Raw genomic sequence first — 24,250 nt, 5'->3', positions numbered from 1 at the left:
GAGAGAGCTCTGGTCTCTTCCTCTTCTCAGAAGGACACCGATCCCATCATTGGAGGTCCCATTCTCATGACCTCACCGAAATCTAACCTCCTCTCAAAGGCCCCACCTCCAAATACCATCACATTGGGTTTCAACCTATACTTTTGGAGACAACACAAACATCCAGTTCATAACAGTGGGGAACAGAGGGCGCTGTCCGGAAGGAGGCGAGGTCACAGTGTAACCCACTGGCCTTCTCCTGGGTGGAGGCCTTGGTCAAGGTCAAGGTCAATGCTGGCACTCCGTAAAATGCCTCCTGTGGGCTTTGCACATGCAGAGCCTGGAATGCACTTGGCCGGTGAAGGGGTTCCTCTTTTTGGACCACATCCTACAATCAATGCTGATATTCACAAACTGGCGCTGGAGATAAAGCGTGGTTTCACCTCTTCTCAGTGATCACTGCCTCTATAATTCACAAGTGACCCATGGGAACACAGACCCCCCCAAGTAAAGCCGATGATTCCCTTTGCTCTCTCTAATATAGACATGTGGTATACATTCTGGAAGCTCCTCCAAACAACAGAGAAGAGAACAGGGGTCACAACTGACAGGTCTGAGCACTTAATGCACGTGTCAGACACTGTGCTTCCATGACCACAGGCACTCTCACCCTCACCATAATCCCGTAGGTTGTTGTTCTAGACGGTGGTGGGCTTTCTGCCATTTTATGTACTCGGTCATCCAGGCTCACAGTAAATAACCTGCCCCCAGTTACGACCATGGGGATGGTGAAACCAGGAGTCTAGAACAGGTTAGAGGACTCACGGGCTCACAGTGTCCAACTACTCTGCCTCACCACATCATCAAACTCTGTCCTCAGGTACAATCTCCTTCTTTGAAGAGGAAATAAATAAAAAATTGTTGGCTCCGTTCCATCCTCGGGGAATCGATGTGGGGTCTGAAGAAAGAGAGGTTGTACCTGTGGAGGTATCCTCTGCCTGTGTTCAGAGATGACTCTCCAGGCTGTGAGATAGAAGCCTCTCACGGGGGGGGGGGGGGGCACCAGTGGACCCCCCTGGGAAAGTCGATGGGTAGCTTTTCTTATTTCTTTTTCTGAGATTGCTTCTCCAAAAGCGGCGCAGATCCATTTCCTTCTGACCCCAGAGTACCTTGACCTGGTCCAATGCAATTCTGCAGAATTCGAAGAGGAGCCCAGTTTCAGAGAGCGTGGGTGGCGCTCGAAAGAGAATACAGCTCTGTGTGTCGCTCAGACCCAGGCCCTCCGAGGTGGGGGTGGCTGAGTCCGGTACGGTGGTTCGTGCCAGGAATGATGTGACATGAAGGCTTGTGACAGGCCACGTGCACACAGAGCGCTCTAAACCCATTGTGGGCTGCCGGAGTGGCCTCGAGAAACGTCTGTGGATCCATTATATCTCTAGAAATGTGTGCGACGAGTCCTGTAAAAGCAGTAACTTTGTTACTGTGAAAGTCCTGAACTTTCATCTCTTTCCTGAGGATGACTTTCTACTTAACAAAACTTTTTAAAGTTGCCTTAATTATTTGGGGCCCCTATACCAGCTACAGAATTCTGGAAGCCGCGCTTTAGACAGGTAACTGATTTGGGGTGTTTTTTTTTTTTTGGAGACTGAGGAGGGGTGAGTGTGGGAAAGATCACAGAGGTGTAGCCTGTAGTTTGGGATATTTGTTCTACCAGCGACCAGGTCCTTCCTACTGGACGAAATGCAGAAGTCGAACTATCCTGTCCCTTCACAGTGAGTATCCCTCACCGTTAGAAGGATGAAAGAGAGTCAAAGTAAATAGCCTCTTTCTCCGTTCAAAGTCTCTTTTCTTCTTTTTCTGCCTGAAGCACTTCTGAGCCTATTCAGCTTTCCTTCATTGCCTCTTGCACCAAAGCTGCCCTGTGTCACCTGTAAGTCAATTACAGAGGGAAAAACACACAAAGCCATTAGAAGGAAGTAAAAAGTATAAAAGGCCCAGCAAGCCCTAAGAACGCTGACACACTGCTAAGCCACAAGAAAGCAAGAACAGGCATGATTTCTATTTGAAAGGATGAGGGTCAGAGTGTGCAGGAAGCTAAGATGTGGGCATTTTTCAAGTAAGGATGATTGAGACTGGGTTTGAAATTGACAGGTTTTCAAAAAAGTAAACAGGGTATTTTTCCTACGTGAATGCATGCTAAGCACGTTCCTTAAGGAGTGGAAATAATAGAAAATAAATCAATGATGTTTGTTTTAACCTGAATGCCACCATGAATGGTCCTGGGCAAAACAACCTACTGAGAGCAGGAAGCAAGGGGAGGTGCGTAAGCAAGAACGGTATTAAATTCAATCAATAGGTTTTCTGTTCCACCACGACCAAAGCAAGGAAAGAGGAAGGCTAAGGTTTTCAAAGAATAATTTACTTTTTCTAGGTGTATTTATTTATTTTGAGAGTGAGCGCTCCTAAGTGTGGGAGGGGCGGGGACAGAGGGGGAGAGAGAGAGAGAGAGAGAGAGAGAGAGAATCCCAAGGAGACTTCACACTGTCAGCCCAGAGCCCAACGCAGGGCTCAATCTCAGGTTCGTGAGACTATGACCTGAGCCAAAATCAAAAGGCGGACCCTTAACCGACTGAGCCACCCGACTGCCCCTCAAAGAATAATTCAGATTAGGCACTACACAAAGTGAAAAGAAAGAGGATAGCAGTATTCATCACCAACCCAGGATGTGAAATCAGCCTCCCTTGCTTCATGATCCGTCCTCAGACCTGCTAGACACTCCCCCGTGCTTTCCCCTCTCGCGCAAAGTCAAGGTGGCCCCAAGCCCCATATCTGTGCTTCCCGGCCTCCCCCTCAGACCTCATCTCTTGCTGCCTCCCCTCCTTCACAACTCCAGCCACACCAGCCCCCTGGCTCTTCCCCAGAGGTCCCACTCCTTGCTCCCTCCATCAGTACCGTGATTCCCCTGCCTCCTTTATGTCTTTGCTCAAATGTCCCCTTCCCTTGACCATCTGACATAGTATCGCAGCCCTTTCCAGCCCACCTTGTGTTTCTCCATAGTACTTACCACCCTCTGATGTATTCCGTGTTGTGCTTTATCGTCTTCTTCTGCATCTAAACGCAAACTCTAGAAGAATGGCAAATTTTTGCTCTTTTGTTTGCTCTTAAAGTGCCAGAGCCGAGAAGAGTCTCGACATAGAGATGTAGGACACATTTGTTGAGTCAACAAGTGAGTGAATGAACACAATCGCTGTACTTGTGTGTTGGGGACGGGGGGGGGGGGGTTCATGGGGCACTCACCGGAAGGAACCATGGCTCAGATTTATGACTGCAAAGAAACAGGCACTCTGTCGGGGGGTTACTGCACTTAGAGATTATTATCAGAGCTGTAGTGGTACCGTCTGACAAATATTGGGCTTTAATTCTTTTTTTTTTATTTTTTTTAACGTTTATTTATTTTTGAGACAGAGAGAGACAGAGCATGAATGGGGGAGGGTCAGAGAGAGGGAGACACAGAATCTGAAACAGGCTCCAGGCTCTGAGCTGTCAGCACAGAGCCCAACGCGGGGCTCAAACTCACGGACCACGAGATCATGACCTGAGCCGAAGTCGGCCGCTTAACCAACTGAGCCACCCAGGCGCCCCTGGGCTCTAATTCTTCAGAGAAAAGGTCTTATCCTCTAGCTTTTTTGCTCTTACTGACTTCATATTAGAAATTCCTGAACAAACCTGGGGAACATGGGCAAGATGTTTAGCCTTGAAATACATTCTGTGATCTTTTTTGTTTCCTCGTGAACTTGATCTGTTCATTAAATCTCATCTATAATTTCATCATGTCTGTGAGCTTGCAGGCTGGCTGGTGGAGAGAGGAGGCAGGGAACACCACCTATCAGAGGAGATGTCTGCTGATGGAGGTCAAGGCCAGCCTCCTGGTAGATCTCGTTAAGTAACAGAGATGTCTCTTTGGTGGGGGGTGCAGGAAAACAGTAATGAGTAGCAAGGAACAGGGCTGTGAGAAGAATCAGGAGAATTAGCAGATCTTTCTCCTGTGGTTTCTTCCAGGCACGATTATCTAAAACTCAAAGCACAAAAACTAAGCCTTTATTTCAGCAAACCCATAATACTCCTTGCCACATGCCGTTTGCTAAACACAGAGAGTTTAAAAAAAAATGTTCCTAGACATAATTTCATTATAGTAGTTGACACACAAACTATTGCCACCACCCACTAGCTTTCTTGGACACTGATATGTCTGGCTGAGGGGAAACTTCTGGCCCGTGTGGCTTCCTTCTGCAATTACCATAATCTCCACCCTCCGGAGGTCACGATGCGGAAGTGGATTAGCGCACAAGCCTTTGGGGTCTCTGGAGAAGAGAGTTCAAATCCCGAGCTTAGGTCATGAGTAAAGATGAAGGGGGTTGGTCGAACGGTTTATTCCCCTTGGGGAGCCGTGAAAGGCACAGCCAGTTATGATTATTAACCTCACTGAAAAGAAGCACAGCCAGGAATGTGGTGAATTGGTCCTCATCCAGTGAAACTGGCAACAGCCCACAGACTCCTGACTCTGAATTCACTCTGGACTTTTTCAAACACAATGTGAATTTTTTCAAAAGAAATCACAGTGTGACTGTTCCCTGGCAGAGAGAAGCATGTCATTTTGCAGAAGTGCCCATTTGAGCTCAAATAATTTAATGGAGATAAAGCAGTCTGTGATTATCAGCACATTATGGAAAGCGGGACAGATCCACTCTCTTGTCTTCTCTCTTGACAGGTGTATTTTTACTGGATTTGCCGGGATCCAAGGGCTTTTGAATGGTTTGCTGATCTCTTACTCTCGCTGGAAACACTCATGAGTGAGCGAGGGAAAGCTCACTTTCTGAGTTATCATATATTTCTTACCAACTGGGATGAAAATCAGGTATTGATAAGACTCTTAAAATGATCAATGTTACATACGTCATTTAAAAATAGAGCAAAGGGAAGAGAAACCATGTCAACAATGAGCTGTATGGTTATCTGGTGGCATGAAAGACTTATTTGTCTGTTCTTCAAAAGGAAAGAAGGATAAAATAAAACCAGATTAGAAGAGTTATTCGAATCATAGCAATGGAAAAATCTACAGTTAACTTGCTGAAGAATAGACAAGCAGATTAGAAAAGAGGGTAGTTAATGGAAGATAATCCCAAGTGTGGAAATCCAAGAAAAGTTATGTCACCAAAAGTTGCATTTGTCATTTCAGGGACATCAAAGCGCATATTATTGGTTAACTGTATTGTCTTGTTCAGCTCCTGATTGGGTCTAATTCTATGCTTTCAGCTATTCAGAGTTAAATAGAAAAAACTCGCAAGTGTTTACATTCAACCTTTTGTATTGTAAAGTATGTGAATGTCTCCAGAAAATCATCATTATGAATACATGATTTATCTAGAGACTTCTTTTTCTTAAGGCATTCTTAGAAATCGTGTGCACATATGTTTATTCACCTAAGATCAAGGTGGTCTTCTGTTGTGGCAGGTGTTTGGAAGCATATTGTATTAATGAAGTATTAAGGTGGAGCTTCCCCAAAATAGTGTATATCAAAATATCATACTAGGGTAGTATTTCAGTGTTGGTAATATTGAATGATAACTACTAAGTTCTAAATTTTTTTAACTCCTCAAATATGGAAGCTAACAATGAAGTGATCCCTAGGTTTATGAAACTTTATGTTCTAATCAGCACTTTCATAGCTGCTTGGATTGATATTTACTTTAAGGAAAGTATGTTTGAGCCAAGATTTGCATTAATCACTAAATTTACAAATGAATGTGCTCCTGAGGGTGGGTGTTGGGCGCTCCTGCCCTCTGCCTCCCAGTCCTTCTTCTCTCTCCCTCCTTCTCTCTCTCTCTCTCTCTCTCTCTCTCTCACACACACACACACACACACACACACTCACACACACACATGCAGACCCCACAAGAGATCAGTGAAATTTGACTCTGAAATTCCAGTAAGACCGAGCTTGAAATTCAGTAGCTAAATGAGTTTTTAGGGTCTTATTTGCAGGACGCCTTAAATATTTATTCCTCTGGGATAGTTTGAAAGACAGGTTCCTTGGGAACTAGGCCTAAAACATCTTAATGAATTAAATAGTGTTAATTATGTTTTCCAAACAAACATTTTCCTTATTCAAATGGGATTTTTGACTAATGATCCATTTGATGAAGTACAGACACGGCCTTTGTTTTTTACTTTCAAGTACCGTGCTTGCTTTCAGCTTCTAAAGTGAATTGATTTCAAGCGTCCATCCAGGAATTTCCAGTCATTTGGGAGTCTTGAGACTGAGGTTCTGTTTGATTTTTGTGACAATACAACTCTGCCCCGTCCTATCTCTGCCTCCTCTAAAAGTGTGCTGTAAGATACACTATTTTTCTGAATACAAGTAAATTAAAATAGACGTGTTCCTAAATTTTTGTCGTGACATGTTGAAACTCTTTAGATGCTCAAATTCCAGGAAAAAATAATTGGTGCATTCTGTCAGCGAGGAATCAAAAGGCTGTTTTAGAAGTAGCCAATTGTTAAGCTGAATTCAACAACCTCAAAGTGGCAGAATGACAAGAACAGAAGGGACAGATGGAAAAGGTATTATGAAGGGCAAATCAACAGGGTTTGGGAGATTAATTGAACGTCGGGCTGAGAAATATGGAACAAATATAATTCCAAATGTTTGAACATCACTGATTGGTAGTTCCACAGTACCACTAACCTAAGTAGAAAAGGGCCCTTTTTTCTATTAAATAATGCCCAAGCTTCTTAGCAGCTGCTTGAAGGCCCTTCCTGACCTGATGGCAAAGGACTTGTTCCATTCCATTCCCATCATGTCCCTCTGGGCTCCTCTGGCATGGGAGCCACTGAACAATGGTTCGTATTTGCATGCCTACAGGTTTTCCCTCTCTGTTCCCTCTCCCTGGCAATCACTTCATGTCTTCTGTCCTCCCCGCTGCCTACTGAGTGGCATGGTTCTTTAAAGCCCCATTCCCTGGATGGCCATCCCCAGTCGTCTTGGTCAAAGTGACTCGGGGCTTCAGCAGGGTAATTTGTTTACTTCTCCAGAGCACTTTGTTTCTGTCTCTAGTTAAACAGGATTGTGGTCTGACTTATGTCGTTGTAGTTGTGCACTTGGGCTTGCCCTTCCTTTGATGACTAGTTCCTCACAGAGCATAGACCTTCTCTATTTCTTTTTGTACCGCCCACTCATTCCTGCTTATAGCAATCACGCAACAATTGTATGTGGAAGTAAATTGAAGTCACAAAATATCTGAAGATTCACTTTTGGCTACGATGATCAGTTTGAAGGGACATAAAAAAATTCTACATAAAAATATGCTTGGGGAGTTCAAGTCCCAGGACTCTACCCAGGCAGGAAGATGAGGGCATGGGGGAGAAAGTTTGGAGTGATCTTTATAGACTATGCTAATTGGGACCATGAAAATGAAAGTTCTTTGGAGAGAAGTGCCCCAGAAGTGACTACGGACTGGGAAGGCAGCTGTACTGTGAGGCAGGAGAATGTCATAGGAAAACAAATGTAACATTTCATCTTTGAATAAAAAGAAGAGTCGGAGAGAAGTAGAAGAAACAGGATTATACAATGCATGTAAGATCAAGGAGGTGTTCAGCCATGTGGTTGGTGGAGAAGCCAAGGAGCGCAGCCCTGGGTTGGTGTTTAGATGTGGCACCTGGTCAAAGGTAAATTGGTTGCCTCTGCCTTCTTATTTGCTCACAGCCGAAACCAACTCACTCTCTGGCTCCAGTCAATCCTACTGTTAAGCAAGAGGGCTGTGGGGGGTGCAATGCTGCCACTCTAATCCGGAGGCTGACACTGCTCCCTCTGACCTGGAGTTCCAGTTCTGATAACAGGGCTTCTGCGAGTTTTTGAGGCTCAATCCCCAACTACCACCTCAGTTCTCACTCCTGAGCTCTTCCCTAAGACTTCATGCTTCACTCCTCCTCTTAATAAACCTGCCCCAGAAGAGGATCCCACCATCCTCTCATTATTGCTCCCTCTCCTGGCGTGGCTATTCCCAAACTCGATTCCAATGGGATCCCGGCCACCTGGAGTCAGACTTGCCTGATGGCAACCTCCTGCAGCCCGGGTTTCTGCGATTCTACCATTGTGGGCCATCCACCTACTGGCCCATTGGGGTGCCTCCATTGTTTTCTGCTCACCCACCCTATCTCGGGCTGCTTTCCTAGCCTGATGAGGCCAGCCTGGGAGGCCAGGTGTGCAGCAGGAACCTGGAGTAAGAGTTGAGCCTAGCACTTGTTAGCCAAACTGGTGGGGAGAAATCCTCAGTAGACGGTCCTGTGCCCCAGCTTCTTATTTATCGACCACTACTTACCCGATGCCTGGGTGCATCTGTCTAATTTGAAGATAAACGGTTGGGCACAGAGCTCCAACCAATGCATTTGCTGTGCTCGGCCATCGTGGTCCGTCTGCCAGACTCAGCACCCTCCCAGCATTGAGCCTGGATGGTACACTTCAAACTATCTCAACCAGGTAGATGAATCTGATTGTCAGATCCAGTTTCTTCCTGGACATTTCCCATCATTTTAATCTGAAAGGGCCATTCTCAAATCCTGAGGTTTAATAAGTAAGTGAATGGGGACAGGGGTAGAGATTAATTTTTGAGAAGTTTGGCAGAAAAAAGGAAGTAGCTTAACGCTTGCTTTCCTTTACCCATATTTACTGTATCGCTGTCAGCCTTGCAAAGAAAAATCTTTCCAGGCTCACGTTATCACACATTGACCATGGCGAAGGCCCTGTGTTTCAGTAGCGCCCCAGGCAGAATACAAAGATAAATGAGATGTGATGCCTATCCCAAAATGCAAAAGCAGTGATTTCTGATAATAATGATAAGCATTTCCAGCCCCATGAAGAAATTTTTCGAGTATTACATCTGCAAAGGAACATAATTAGCTGATCTTTAGTAGCATGCTTCCATGGGTTTTTTTGTTTTTTTGGTTTTGTTTTGTTTGTTTGTTTGTTTCGGTGTCACCTGATAGCATAATTTTTCTTTTAGGCTGTTCACATAGCTTTACATTGGGATGCAAATACTGATGTGATCACGGGGTTAAAGCAGAAAACGTTCTATGGAAGACCTGACTGGAACCACGAGTTCCGGCAGTTGGCCTACACCCATCCCAGGTAAGGCGCTCTCTTTCCTCTGCCTGTGGGAGCCTCGCAGGAGGTTCCTGCTCAAGTGGAAAAGTCTAGGGCACAGGCTGCTTCAGGCGCAGTAGTGGGCACCTTGGGCACCTTGTTTAGAGATAAACATCAACCTGAGAAATGGTGGTCATAGGGTTTTCCAGGAACCATGGACCTCTGCTTGACTGGCTTACAACATTTAAATATTAGCAATTGCGCTGAAATTTTTCCCACGTAAACTCAATTAAAGATGGTATTTCTTAAACTACCTACGTCTCGAAGAAATGTCCAGTGAACACGGTTGATCTCAACTTGCCCAACTGGAGAATTCACTATGTCCAACTGTAAAATGTATCTCGTGTTTAGCAAAGCAGACAAAAAATGTTATGAGACCAAGCAGAGATTTCCTATGGCGGTGAAAGACTCGGGATCTGGAGCCTGAGATCTTGGGTGTAAATCCTGGCTCTGCCATTATCACCTACTTAGTTGGACGGGTTATTTATCCTACCACGGACTTAGTCTCCTGCGTAAATTGCAACTACTAACAGTGCTTACCTCCCAGGCTTCCGTGAGGGTTAAGTGTGTGAAGACATATAAAGCATCTAAAGGAGTGAATTCAGCAGTGTCAGCAGCTATCATAGTCATCATCATTATTATATTATATACATATATATTATTATTATATATGTTATTATATATATTATAAATATATTAATATATTTATAATATATATAATATATAATATATATGAGTAATATATTTATAATATATATTATATAATATATTAATATATTAATTAATATTAATATTAATTAATATATTAATATTAATAATTATAATTATAATAATATAAATATAATTATAAATATAATAATTATAATATAATTAATATTAATTATTAATATATTATATTAATATATATTATATATTAATTGTAATATATAATATAATATATTATATATTATATATTATATTATATATAATAAATAATATATTATATTATATTATATTATTATCATTACGTAATAAACTTCAATGTAGAGAAGGACGAGCATTTGCTCTGGGACCACAAGATGGTAGTGAAGTCTCTGTTTTCTGATTCTAGAAGCTACTGGCTCTATGACCTTAGTAAACCATGGACAATACCATGTAGTCACAGTGTTTTTTTCAGAATTTAAAAAATATATAGCTTGGTAAAATGCAAAGCACTAATGCAAATAGTTATCATTGTTATTCTATGTCCCGTAAGTTGGTTGTTGTTTCGAATCCCCATCATCTATGGCTCTTGAAAGTCAGTACGTCTTCTAACTGTCTTTGTTTAAAGAGCAGTTTCCACATTTGAGGAAAGACCAAGGAAGTGAGGGAGTATGCCATGTAGCTAACTGGGAAAGAGCAGAAGGACAGCATGTGCCAAGACCCTGAGGCAGCAGACACTGTTCCTGGCATGATCCATGAGGCCAGTAAGGGTGGAATAGAGTAGGTAAGAAGAAGAGTAGCAGAAGGCATATAGGAGAGGTAACTGGGGGACTTTTACAGACCATTGTGAGGCTTTGGATTTTATTCTGAGAAGTCACTTAAAGGTTTCAACAGAAGAGTGACATGATCTGTCTTATGTTTAATGAGATCACTTCTGGCTATTGTGAGAGAATAGATTATAAGTGCCCTCGGGCAGAAGAGGAGAGTCCCGGGAGGAGGTAAACAGAGGTAGTGGCTTGGATTAGGACAGAGCAGGTGCTGAGAGGCAGTTGGATGCTGGTGTTTTGTGAAGGCAGAGCTGACATGGCTTGTTGATGGATTCGATGGGAGACTGGCATGACCCGAGCTAGAATGGAGTTACCCTTACTCATTCGGGGATGACTAAGAAAAGCAACTTTGAAAGCAAAGGGTATCAAGAGTTCCTTTTTGTGACATGTTAATTTGAGATCCCTATTGTACATCCAAGTGGAGATTTCAAGTAAGCAGGTGAATATGAGTCAGGAGTCAGAGGAATTCAGGCTGGAGATACGCACGTGGAGATGTCAGATGCGAACTGTGTTAGAGCCATGAAACTGGACGAGATGGACAAAGAAGCAAATTCAGAAGGACCAGAGTTCAAGGAACCGCCATATTTGGAGGAGAGGACAATATTTTCTCTGTGTGCACGTCAGAGAGTTTAATATAAATTACTCTTAGCCATCAGATTAATCATGTCATTTACATCTTCTACACCCTGACCTTTCTTCTGTCCACTTTATCAGTATTGAACCATGAAGAGTAAATTAAAATCCACTGGCGTCTCTCTGACTAACTCCTTGTTTCCATCTCTCCTTGCAGTTGTGGTCTTCTGTCATCAGGGTCATTGCCTCATGAAACCTTCTCTAATTCCCTAGAAGGTTTTCTGCCCTTTGGAATACTCTTCTGGTGAATATTATTCATCTTTTGGTCAGTTTGGTTGCTCTTTCTTACATTTTTCTTATACTCTCTTTGTGCCAGAGCTGTTCCATTTTCTTTTTTTTTATTAATTGTCACTGAATTTGTGAGACTTGCCCCAGACCAGCTGTTTGAAGAAGGTATGATAAGGAGGGGTGTGTGGAAGGGGTGACCATGTCCAAGGTTCATAACCCATCCAGTTCAAACTCTGAGACCTCCAGCCAACCCTCTATACCCTGTGCCATGGCAGCCTGCCCTATAACCCCAGGCCCAAACCAAGAGCAGTCACTGCAGAGGCTCTGGACTCCTACCACACCACGCCTGCATCAGCCCAGGAAGGAGGCAGTGGGAACCTCCTCCTGACCTTGAATTGTGCTGAGAGTAAAAGATTTCCAACAAGAAAGGAAAGAAAAGCTTAACCTTTAACTTCAGGGCTAAGGGAGAGAGGGAGGTGACCAACTGTGCAATCACTTCTACCCTCAGGCTTGGCCTCAGCTGACCAGTAAGAATTGGACAAGGCCACAGCAAGTGGTCTTGGGACTCTCCAGGCACCACTCCTGAAACCCACCAGCTCCATTTTATTACTTGCCTTGACTTTTGGCCTGACGCTTGGCCTACAATCCAGTTCTGGTGCCCCATCCTCGCTAAATGTGGTGCTTTGAACCCATCCCAGCTTCTGGAGCCTCAGAAACTGATTCCTTTGAGCTGCTTGCTCAATGCCCAGTCCCCTCTCCTAGACCCCCAGCCTCCTCTGAGACCTGAAAATCACCACTTTTCATCTCATACCCACTGGGTGCTTGTCCAGAGGCAAAGATTGGATCATTTTATCTGTGGGTTGTTAAAAAGATTATAAGTAGAAAACTAACAAAATGTTACAAGAGCATATGTTACAATCATGACCAGATTTTTTTGGTTGGTATTTTCTCCTTTTGGAGAAAAACATCTATTCATTTGATAAATGTCCTACACTTTGTTTTCAATTATAGGATGAACGTTCCTACTTGCAGGCTTTTGACACAGACACATATATCTTTGCTTTGAGTTCTTATAGATAAGACCACTCCTTGTTAAGATTGGCCCTTATTGACTTGTTACATTGTATTTCTTTATTTTTGTTATACCTGAAGTTTGCGGCCCAGTGGGGAAGACCTTTCAATCCAAACCATTTAACTATCTCCCTTCCCTCAGAAAGGTGTGAGCCAGAAACAGCACCAGGAGACCAAGAGCAGAACTGAATTTGCACAAACTCTGCCCAAACAATTATGGCGGGCAGTGCTAGGAAGTGAGTCTGTCCAAGGGTCAGAGAGTGAGGAGTAGAAAACAAAATGGAGGCAGGAGAACCACGTACTTGGCACTTCTCTCGTTGCCCTTGGGAGGAGAGTGCTCGTTCCTTTTCAGAAGCTGTAATCAAAGTTTAGTGTGCAAATGTACTTAAAACCCAGTTGAACTTTTCAGCACATGAGCTATGTAAACTCTTCCTGATGGTTGACTTCATCTCCCCCAGAGTAAAAGAGGCCACCCAAGGCCTTGTCACTGAATCAAGCCTCTACAGCATACTTCCCAGCCCCAAATTTTAAAAATAGTGTATTTGTAAGAGCCTTAGACCCTAGAACACAACTTGTTATATCGCTTCAACTGTCAATGTAATTAACATCAGACACACGTAGGCAAAGATCAATGATCATTTTTTCCCTGGAATGCCAGCTCCTCGGTCCAAGTCACCGGTAAAGAGCTTAGCACCCTCCTTCCAAAAGGCTTTTAAAATGACCTCCTTAAAATAATTTTGCTTTCTGCTGTGTAAAAGAAGATTTATGTTTAATGAAGCTTTTAATGAAGAAATCTCAGAAAGAGAATGCCAATAAAATCTAATTTTTAAACAAGAAAATCTAATTTTGAGAAGTATTTCAATATCCTGGCCTTTGTCCAGATATAAATGAAACACACAATCTAATTATTGTTCCGCACAAAGGACAAAGTAACATTAATTTTCTTCAGGATGGTTATTAAAGAGATAAACAGTATGTTTTTCCTCGATTATGTCAAGGATATGTTTGTTCCCAAGCCTCGTTGGCTACTCTTACAAGACAGGCTTTTCCTGTCATTAGCTCATATCTTTTGGCAAAGATGGGTCAGGAAGAATTGGTGGATTTGTTAGTGGCCTCAGAAAAGGTTCTTTGTTCTTGAGGGCCTTTGAAGTAGGCTCTCAACCATTTCTATTCATCAGCACGAAGCCAAGGATTCTTAGGGCTTACTCTTTTAAAAACATTTACCTGTTCACTCAAAGCTGGAGTTCATTCTGGTTCTAAGAAGAAGGAGTTAAATCAAAAGAAGAAAGGGAAGAGGGGCAAAAATATTTTTTTTACAGAACGTGAAAAACAGCACCAAAAATAAAGCTTGGAGGGAAGCAGATCAAAGAGAATAGTGCAAGCTCCAAAGGAACCAGAAAATTGCAAAAATAACAGTAATAGAGAAACAAATTGATGGGCATCAAAATGAATACAAATAAGGAAGAGGGAGGAAAAAATTAAAAAGACATCAAAGACCGAAAGTAGAAAATGTGAAAGTGCATTCTATTGTTTTTTACCTGCAATGAATTTTTGTAATTGTGTCAGCTGTATTACAGAACACAAGCATAGTTTCAGAAGAAGAGCAACAACTAATACCTGGATGTATAGAAAGGAGACCTCTGATTGATGTGCCCGAACTCATAGGCATGTGACACTTGTGTCCACTGCTTAAGCTGGACAAGCACAGAAAAGCACTTCAACCACAAACCAGTGAAAACCATTCTCCCAACTAAAATAGGGTTTGTTAATTAAACATGTGCATTGAGGGGCGCCTGGGTGGCTCAGTCAGTTAAGCGACCGACTTCAGCTCAGGTCACGATCTCACAGTCCGTGAGTTCGAGCCCCGCGTCGGGCTCTGTGCTGACGGCTCAGAACCTGAAGCCTGCTTCGGATTCTGTGTCTCCCTCTCTCTCTCTGCCTTTCCCCTGCTCATGCTCTGTCTCTCTCTGTCTCAAAAATAAGTAAAATGCATTAAAAATTTTCTTTAAAAACACATGCATTGATAGTCATGTCTTAGTAATCTATAGAACTGTGTCTCTTTCACAAAAATGGAAGCTGTATGTCAATTTTCGTAAACATTCTCAATATGTTCCCAAGCTTTAACAAATATTCAGAAAATCAGGGAATCGTTTCCAAGAAGGTACAGAGAATGAAAATAAATATATCTTTGCCGCATCTAGCTACTTTTTTGATAAACACACATTGTGCGCATACTAAACCGTCTGGGTTTCTGGACCACTCGTGTTTTAATTAATTGGGTAAAATTATTTTCCATAAGACTTCACTCTTTGCTCTTCCATTTCATATCGTATTTATCGTTTGCCACTTTTGGCTTATCCGCGGGTAACTCCCCGTGCCGTGGAGATGTAGAACTTTATGTAATTAATCATCATAAAAACTTTGGAGATTCGGCCATTTCTTCGTAACTTGAGTAGAAGTGTTTCTCTTATCTGGAAGGAATAAATAAAGAGTAAAAGAGCACTACCGTTTGTTAGAACTGTTCAATCCAACCCAACGATAAATAAAGAAAGGTGCCGACTTACCATAGGATTGGGAGATTCTAATCCATATTGCACAAATGTATTTTAGACCACCCATTGTTTTCAGAACTGTAAAAATACCTTTAGACTAAATTGAGTAAATGTGTCCATCTGGAACCACATTTGCTTGTGTGCACACTCTCCAATTCTCATTTGTACATGCATATGTGCAAAATGTTTTTAAATGATATTTTTAAGAAATTAACATTCTGATTATAGCATACAGGACCCTCTATCTAATAGGATATTCTAAACATTCATTGTATGACTAAAATGTTCAGAATACCCAAAGGAAGAGGCTTCAGTGGAAATCCCACTCATGATAAATTATAGCTTGATGAGAAGAGTAAAGCCACCATTAACTTATGACTGGGATGTTGTTAGCATATTTCAGTCGTAGCTTCCCACCAGAGGACATCCAGCCATATAGTCAAGTGAAGATTCAGTGGAAATCACTGGCTTTACTCTATTCGCAGTAGTAAAGATTAGGGAAGAGGGTGAGCGCAAGTGGATCTGTCATTCTGTAAAGTGTCTTTGATGACGTTGCCTCGAAAATCATTGGATGTGACGAATATATTAGGATATTTCTGGATGAAAGTATATATACCGTAGTGTTTTATCTGGAAGGGTTGGCAGAAAAATGGCTCCACCCTTCCCTGGAATCCAATGCTACGAGACGACTACTTTTATCTTTTATTTCACTTTCTACTTGACCATGGCCATCCTCAAGGGCAGCAACTTGATCTGTGCTCCGCAGAGCTGAGCACAGGAGCCAGCAATCAGCAAGAGAAGGGACGAAGAGAAGGTTGTGGAAGCTGGGACCGAATTCCTAGCTCTTTCCAAAGAAAACGGAGCTGGTGGGAACAGCAAGTCAGTTCTCAGCAGTGAGCAAGCACCGTTAGGGACCTTCGTAGCTCCTGATGAACCACCGAGTAATTAGGATGCGGAGAAAAGTAACAGAGCAGGCTGCTACAAATCAACCGGGAGATGGGTTTTCAAAAAAGCTGGCCAACACAATTATCATCTGTGGTTGTGAAAAGAAGGTGTTGTAGAAAATATAATTATACAATGAATCATTTGGAGGAATTTCTAGTGAAAAACACTCACGAGGAAAGATTAACCAGAAGTCGTGTCCATTGTCTGATACCAAGTTTGTAGCCTTCCTTGTCTTCTTCCTAAGCCTCCATAAATCCACAGGAAGCTCCTGTTTATCGATTTTATTTGCAGAATGCACTCAGGGTATAAAGTAGTTTGATTTTTTTTAAATGGGGTTTAGGGTCTGCCCCTACAGTGTTATAACTTACCAAGTATAAAAGCCAACACATAAAAACAAACATACAATTTAAAGAGAGGAGGGCTCAAGGCAGCAGAACCTGGGAAGCCAGCAAGACGGTGGGATTACTCCCAGGCACACCCACTCTCCCATTTATCTGCTGAGCAGAAATCTCCTGGTGGGTGACATTTTGGATGCCTTTCATGCATGGCGTCGCTGAACTGCTTTTGAAAAATGCATCAACCCCACAGAAAAGAGCACAATGGTTATTTAGCAAATAAGAGGGGGACAGAAGGATTTTCTTTACTGTTTATCAGAGCTAAAAATAATACTGCTAATGTTAACCATCCTTGCAGCTCGTGTAAAATTTGTCCTTTTCTCATCAAAGTCAGCAGCCCAGACTGATCGATGCCGTTAATGTTGTCCTGGATCCAACCCCTCATTCGTGTGCAAGTTCCACAGCTTGCAAGCTGTAAACTGGAGAATAATGCCTTGCGTTTTTATACTTCTTTTACGGAAAATCTCTCTCCCTTTTTTTTTTAATTCTAAGCAATAGGGGGTAATTAAACTTTATAGAAGAATTTTTTCTTTACCAACCCCGTTAGGGTTCTGTTGCACTTGTCCATTGCCTCATAAAAGAAAAAACAAAAACAAAAAAAATACTGCCACATCTGTGCCTGAACCACTTTGTGCGGCTTCTCGGCTCTGATTCACACAGTGTGCATTCGTGACCAGAAATCTCCATACTTGAAACCACAAAATGCCGAGGAGGGTAAGCACGGCAAGCGCAAGACTGTCGTGTGTGGGGACAGTGACGCACAGAGTGTTAGTGAAGGGCTGGCCGTTCTGCCTCAGCAGAAGGCAGATAATGAGTGGCCTTTGTGAGACTTTTTGGCGACTGCATAACCATGACGGCTCCATGAATACAGAAGAGTGTGTACTTAGCTGTGCAGAGTAATAGCTATAACTTCAAAAGAGGCAGGATTGCTGTGAACTGCTGGGGACACCAGTGGTACACCTGGCCACTGGCAATCAGAATCCTTTGAAATGGAGTCTTAAAGGCAGAGCATCAAAGGGTGTCCTCAGGACCTGCAAACAGTCACTGTGGCTGCAAACGAAAGGGCAATGTTAGCCTGTTGGGAATGGGCCAGTGGGCAATCTCTTTGGTGACGCCTCCACGGACAGAAAAATATCACCACCCATAACAGAGCCTTTGAACCTAGATGCAAGGATACCTCTGGGCATCAGACACAAAGCCAAGCTGTGACTCCTCGCCGGAAAGAGTTTTGCCTGACCCATCTATCGTTCAAAATGTGTCACTCCAGAATTCAAACAACCCAGGGCTGGAGTGCCGATCCAGGAAGACTGTCATCATCGTTGGGATAACAGTCCACATCACCTCTTCTGTTCAGCTCTGCGGAGCCAACCCAGACACCCGTAATGACGACGGTCACAGCGTAAGCTGTTACTGAAGTTCACCTTGTGCCAAGCACGGGGTGGAAGGCTGGATCTGCCATGTCTTGTCTGATCCCCTCCGAGGTTCTAGGAGCTACGTATCATAATGCACCCCATTTCACAGATCAGGAAATGGGCTTTGAGGAGATAGTTAATGTGCCCAAGTCCCCTCAGCAGCAAAGTGGTGGAACCAAGAGCGTTCTTAACCAGTGCCTTCAATTCCCACAAATACTGTAAAGTTGCTTCATTAAGTCATAAACTCGTATTTCTCAGTGGAAAATATTTTCTAAAAAGGCACTTTCTTAAATGTAGCCATGGGAATAATGCCTTCAAAAATACTACTTAGATATTTTAAACATATTGTCATTTACAAATGAGTCCACTTGATAAGTTCCTTTGAAGCTAGAGTTTGAAATGTAATTGAACCATCAATTTCTACCATGGTTATTACGGTCCTGGAATGCATAATTAAAATGTGGATTGGTCACATGGCAGAGAAGCATGTTAACATGCAAGCTAAGGAGAACAAGGCTATAGGCAAGCTTCCCAACAAAAGGCAGCTATGAAGAAGGAGAGGTATTCACTGGGCTGGACCTAGAGCCCCAGGAATTTCTCCAAGCCAGTGTTTCTCAAAGTGTGGCTCATGGGAACATGTGCTTCGGGATTATCTGGGGGCTTTGCTCAAAATGCATTCCTTGGATTCAAACCTGGGAATCTGTGTTTTAACAATCTGCCTAGGTGATTTTATGCAAAGTACGAGAACTTTTGCTTTAGACTCAAGTAACTAATTCAACTTGTGCCAGAGACTGGAAAAATGCTACAAGGTGTAGAACATTGGAAGACAAAGGAAAACATGGCCCATAAGTCCCTAGAGAGACTGTCTGCACCTGACTTTCAGAGACAACCTGAATCCTTGCACCGGTGGGTTGTTTGTCTACAAACAAAGCTGGCAGTCATGGTTCCAAGGGATTTGAACAACCCCGGGACGGCCACTATATGTAAAATACCTCTTCAACACAGTTTTCTGAAATGCCATGACTAGAGATGACGACTTTTGGGTGACTCCATTTTCAACAATGTCTCTTCTTCCTTTCCGATTCTTCTCTTTGGCCTTCTTTGAAAACCAAAGGCATCCCAACAGCAGAAATAAACTAAGTTGCTATCACCTTAGCATAAATCTTATTATCTATAAAAAGGCAGGGCTGAACAAGATATTCATAGTAACTAACACTTCTAAAACCTTTTTGAATGCATTATCCCATTTTGTTCTTAAGAAAACATGTGATGTAGCCATTAGCCTCTTTGTTTTACGCATGCAGAGACTGGAATCCAGGGTCTTACCCAAGACCGTGCAGTTGATAATCAACAGAGCTCAATAATCAACAAATGTGTATTTCCTACTATATGCCAAGCAGTATTCCAGGCTCTGGGATGACAGTGATGAGTGAAGCAGAGCAGGCCCCTCACATTCCAGCCACCGATCCAGGAGGAGGTCAATCAGGGTCACCTGACCAGAAATCCAAGAGACAGCACCTCTGTTATTGACACCCTCTCCCCAGTCAGCAGGGCCCTGCTCGTCAAAGCCTCTTGGTTCCAGCCTGTGTGACTTAGGGTCTAACAAGATTCTGGAAACTGCGGGGAAGCATGGTACCGAGAGTAGGAAAGAGATCTAAGGAAAAGGAAGTGAGCGGAGAAAAGGAAAGTCACAACCCCAACCACTTCCCTAATTGTGTCAGTCCATCGTAGTTTCTGGCCAGCCTTGCCTCCACATAACACACTCTTTCCTTGTTTTACCCTACTACAGCAGCAACATCGGCGTGTTCTTCTGTGGACCCAAGGCTCTCTCCAAGACGCTTCAAAGGATGTGCCGCTTGTATTCCTCAGCCGACCCCAGGGGGGTCCATTTTTATTACCACAAAGAAAGCTTCTAGACTTCGGAGAAAAAATTCCGTGTATTACATACGTGGCTACAATCACATAGGTCAGCGCTCGGGAAATGTTTCCTGTAAAGGGCTGTATAGTAATTATTTTAGATTCTACAGACCATATGATCTCAGTAACAACTACTCTACTCTGCCATTCGAATGCATCAAAATAGCCACAAACAGTACGTCAAGGTATGGGCATGGCTGTGTTCCAATAAAACTTTATTTGTGGGCATTGAAGTAGAATTTTATGTAAGTCCCTTTTGTCATGGAACCTTCTTTTGATTTGTTTCTAATGATTTAAAAATGTAAAAGTCATTCTTAGCTCATGGGCTGTCCCCAAATCAGATGATGTTCCAGGTTTGGCCCACAGGTGGTAAGTTTGCTGACCCCCTGATAGACATCATTGTTCTCAAACTTGTTTTCATGTTCAGCAGTGCATCCAATATGGAGACTGATATGGCTGCCTGGCTCAGAGTCTCCTTTAGAAGTTGTTTCATATTTCTGTCACCCTGATGGCAGAGACATCTGCCTTGTATCCAAACGTGATCTTTTCTGCTTAATCTTAAGCTTCTTTGTGCTTTCTTTTCATCTTCTATAGACCTGAGAAATCACCAATGGGGGTTACCTTTCACGAAAACCCTTTATATGTTGAAAGTGATAAAATCATCTCTTACCTATCCCTTTTCTAGTCCAAACAATACTAAATTCTTAACCTTTCAGCCTAGGATATATATTCTAGTCCTTCAATCATTCTTGTGCTCTTCTTCAAATCTGTTTCCATTCCTTCACATCCTTTTAAAATGTGTTGCCTAAAATGAGACATAATATTCTAATAGATACATGACTAGTATTGGGGGGAAAAGTGATTTTTTTAGATCTCATGTGCCATGCTTTTCAATACAACTAAATTCTATATTTGCCTCTCTTTCCTTCCTTCCATATTTCTTTCTGATTCTCTTTTAATCCAGACTTTTCATGCGGATTCTCTCTTTAATGTGGACTTTTTTTTTTCTTTCTCTTTTTTCTTTTTTCTTTGTAAGTAAGCTCTACACCCAACCTGGGGCTTGAACTCACAACCCTGAGATCAAGAGTCACATGCTCTACCAACTGAGCCAGTCAGGGGCCCCTACTGTCACATTTTGATCTATGATCATCTTGACACTTAAGCCCCAACTCAACTTCTGCCCCACAAATATACTGGGAATTTCTTCTTAATTGTATACTCCCACTGAGGCAATCTATTTTTATCATGCAGTTATTTCCCCCCCAAAATGTTCCCAAAGTATTCCCCACATCTTACAGTTTTCTCTAGTAGTATTGATTAAACTTTTAGAATTTTTCTAACATTTCAAGATTGTTTTGAAGTTCAGCCCCAGATAATAATACTAGTATTTAGCTTCATGATATCCACAAATTTAATTAGCAAAATCTCAAATCTTTTGTTTAGGTTTTCAACCAAATTATTGAATCCAAAGAACTCCACCATGAATTCTTGCAACTACCTGATAATATGAGTTCCCAGTTGGGAAGAGGTTAATGATAACTAGCCATTGAGAATTGTACACGACACCATACTCTCTTAGTTTATAATTAACATGTCATACACAACAGAACAAAAACATTTCTTGAAGTTAAAATTACATTTTACAAATGCTTCTTATCTTTGTAGACCGTCATTCTGCCAAAAAAGAGGATTAAATTGGTCTGACATGATTTGTTTTTACAAAGTTAAGCAACCAGTTAAGCTCTTTCAGAGATTTCTAAATTATAAATTGATCATTTCTTTAACTTTATCCTCAGATACTGACTCTGATTCTATGATTTCTAGGGCCTATTTTAATATACACTCCAGGAAAAAAGGTGGATATATTTCCTGATGTCTCAAAAATTATTTCTACTGCCTCTGAATTGGAATTTCTTAGTATCTTTAAGTATCAGTTGATAGATATCACTCAAACTCTACTAATTTTAATATGTGCAGTATTTCTGTGTGTTTATTTCTCCATTAAGTTTGATTCAGTCTTTACAACAAGAACTTTCTGCAATGTATATATCTAATCTTTAGCAGGAAAATTAAATGTATTAAAAGATTTTTCTTGGTTGTATTCAATTATTAGTTTTCTTTCCTTGTCTATTTGAAAATTAAATGCAAAAAAAAAAAAGAAAATTAAATGCACTCTTTAGTCTTTGAATTTTGTCTAATAAATTAAAATGTACTTGTTCTTAAAAACAGACCTCTTAAAAAAAAACAGATTTCAATCTCTCTACATTTCTCTCAATTATGTTGTAAACCTAAAATTGTTCTTAAACAAAATAAAGTCTTGGTTAAAAAAAAAAACTGATTTTCCTGCATCTTTAAAAAAAAAAATCACTGTTCTTTGCATCCTCCTTTTAGTTTTGACCTTTATGCTATTTCCTTACATACTGTGTAGAATCTGACATATCCTCATAGAAAAAAAAATATATAAAAAATCAGATTTCTTTAATGTAGCAATAACCAATAGAAATTTTAGGTTTTGTTTTAAAGTGAAAATAATCTATTCAAAATAGAAACAAAAATGTAGCAAACTTATAAATTTATTTAATATATATGGTGCAAGATGATTTGACACATGACCAAACATTTATAGAGAGACATTTTCAAATGGATAGAAACAGCACATTTCTAAATGAGAATATCAATATTTTCATGCTAAAAATATCAATTGGTTCCAAATTAATAGGTTACACAAAAATGCAAATCAAAATTTAACTCCTCTTTACAATTTTTTGAAATGCTAGATATTCTAAGGTCCATTTGGAAGAATATATGAGAAAGACAGAAGCAAAAATACGTGAAAAAGAGAAAGAAAGGAAGAGAAGGAGAGAAGAGAGAAAGGAAGGGAAGAGAAAGCAAAAGAAAAGGGGTATCATCGTGAAAGAGAAGACCCTAATATAACCAAAGGGAAAATGCTAAATTACCTACAAATGAACAATTAATCTGACAGCTGCCTTCTCCAAAGCATCAATAGAGACCAAGATAGCAAAGTAATACCTTCCAAGTGCTGAAGGAACATGACCATCATTTGAGAATTTTGTACTGAGTGAAATGATTACTCAAAAGTGAAGGCAAAATACAGATATTTTCAAACAAAAGAAAACTGAAAATTGATCTCCCTCACTGAAATGACCACAGAAAGATATATTTAAGGAAGGAGAAAATTCAATTAATGGGATACAAGAAGCAGTGATGAGGAAAGAAATTGAAAAACACGTTATCAAAAGCTCTAAGCATCGACTGTAAAAGAAAATTATTATTTCAGGAGGAATGTCTTTAAAAGTAAAGTGGAAATGCTAGACAACAATGGTATGGACGATGGGACCATAACACTGGAATCAAGGTATTCCAAGGTCCGAATACGTTCAGGAGGATAAAAGAAATATTGATTCAATGTAGCCTTTGTGAGTTTCTATAAATAACTTAAAAGGGATAACTTGAAACGGATTCCCTACTCACCACCATTCCTTTTAACCTAACTTTCTCCATTCTTGAGTTTTTGTTGAGCCTCAAGTACTAATTTTTTGGATCGTCAAGCGATTTGTTTTAAGAAGGACTCATGAGTGTTCTATTCCCTGATTTAATTCATATTTGAGAATGCGGTCTGTTGCTTTTTCACTCAACTGATAGTTGGCTAGATGTAGTGTTCTTGGACCATATTGCCTCCCCCCCAGAATTTTCTAGATATTACTCTAATATTTGCTGTCATTGAATATTGTGGTAGTGGTGTACGAGGTCAAATTTATTCTTTCCCCTTTATAAATAAGTCACCTTCTTAATGTTTTTTTTTCAATGAAAAGGATAAATATGAATATTCAAATGAAGTGGGATAAGCAATGATTATAAATAACCTCACATCTGTTCAGGACAGATTAGGCTACCACATTGGTTACCAAAAAAATAACCCTGTAAATGTTCTTAGCTTTTTGGATTTTGGCATTTCAGCTTAGGGAGAGATTATGGACTTGGAAATTCAGCTTCCTGTAATGTCTCTTTTATTCCTCACTGCTTACAATTTTTTAATTAGTTCTATAAGGATGTTGCTTGTAACCCCAACTTATTACCTTAGATCTGCAATCTCCCTTTTGATCTCATTCTGTTGTTTCATAATTTTTTCTTTCTTCTCTGCCTTATTAACTTAATATTCTCATTAATTTCAGCACTACGTGAAGCATTATTGAGGAATTACCTGAGTTATAATTTCTACTGGATTGGGTTTGTTTTTGCTAATTCTACATGGTTATTTCCCCTTATTTCCTATAGTATTTCTGCACAGTTTCTATGCATCCAATGTATATATTTTATTACCTTGCTCATGTTAGTTAACTCTGCCCAGACATTGTAATGATTCTTCCATATCATGAATACTTTTGGAGGGTTT

General features: G+C 41.2%; 1 protein-coding gene across 1 annotated transcript in view; it reads left to right on the top strand.

Annotated features, from left to right (window-relative positions):
• Positions 1-21,953, top strand: part of NOX3 (NADPH oxidase 3) — a 64,228-nt gene extending 42,275 nt beyond the window's left edge. Inside the window, exons 11-13 of the mRNA XM_023254521.2 lie at positions 4,748-4,894; positions 9,036-9,160; positions 19,709-21,953. Coding sequence (XP_023110289.2) covers positions 4,748-4,894; positions 9,036-9,160; positions 19,709-19,835 — 399 coding nt within the window. The 3' untranslated portion in view covers positions 19,836-21,953. The remainder of the gene's footprint in view (positions 1-4,747; positions 4,895-9,035; positions 9,161-19,708) is intronic.
• Positions 21,954-24,250: the final 2,297 nt, after the last annotated feature.

The sequence above is a fragment of the Felis catus genome, chromosome B2 (assembly GCF_018350175.1).
Source record: "Felis catus isolate Fca126 chromosome B2, F.catus_Fca126_mat1.0, whole genome shotgun sequence".
Taxonomy (NCBI): Eukaryota; Metazoa; Chordata; class Mammalia; order Carnivora; family Felidae; genus Felis; species Felis catus.
This window is presented reverse-complemented; position numbering and strand designations above follow the sequence as displayed.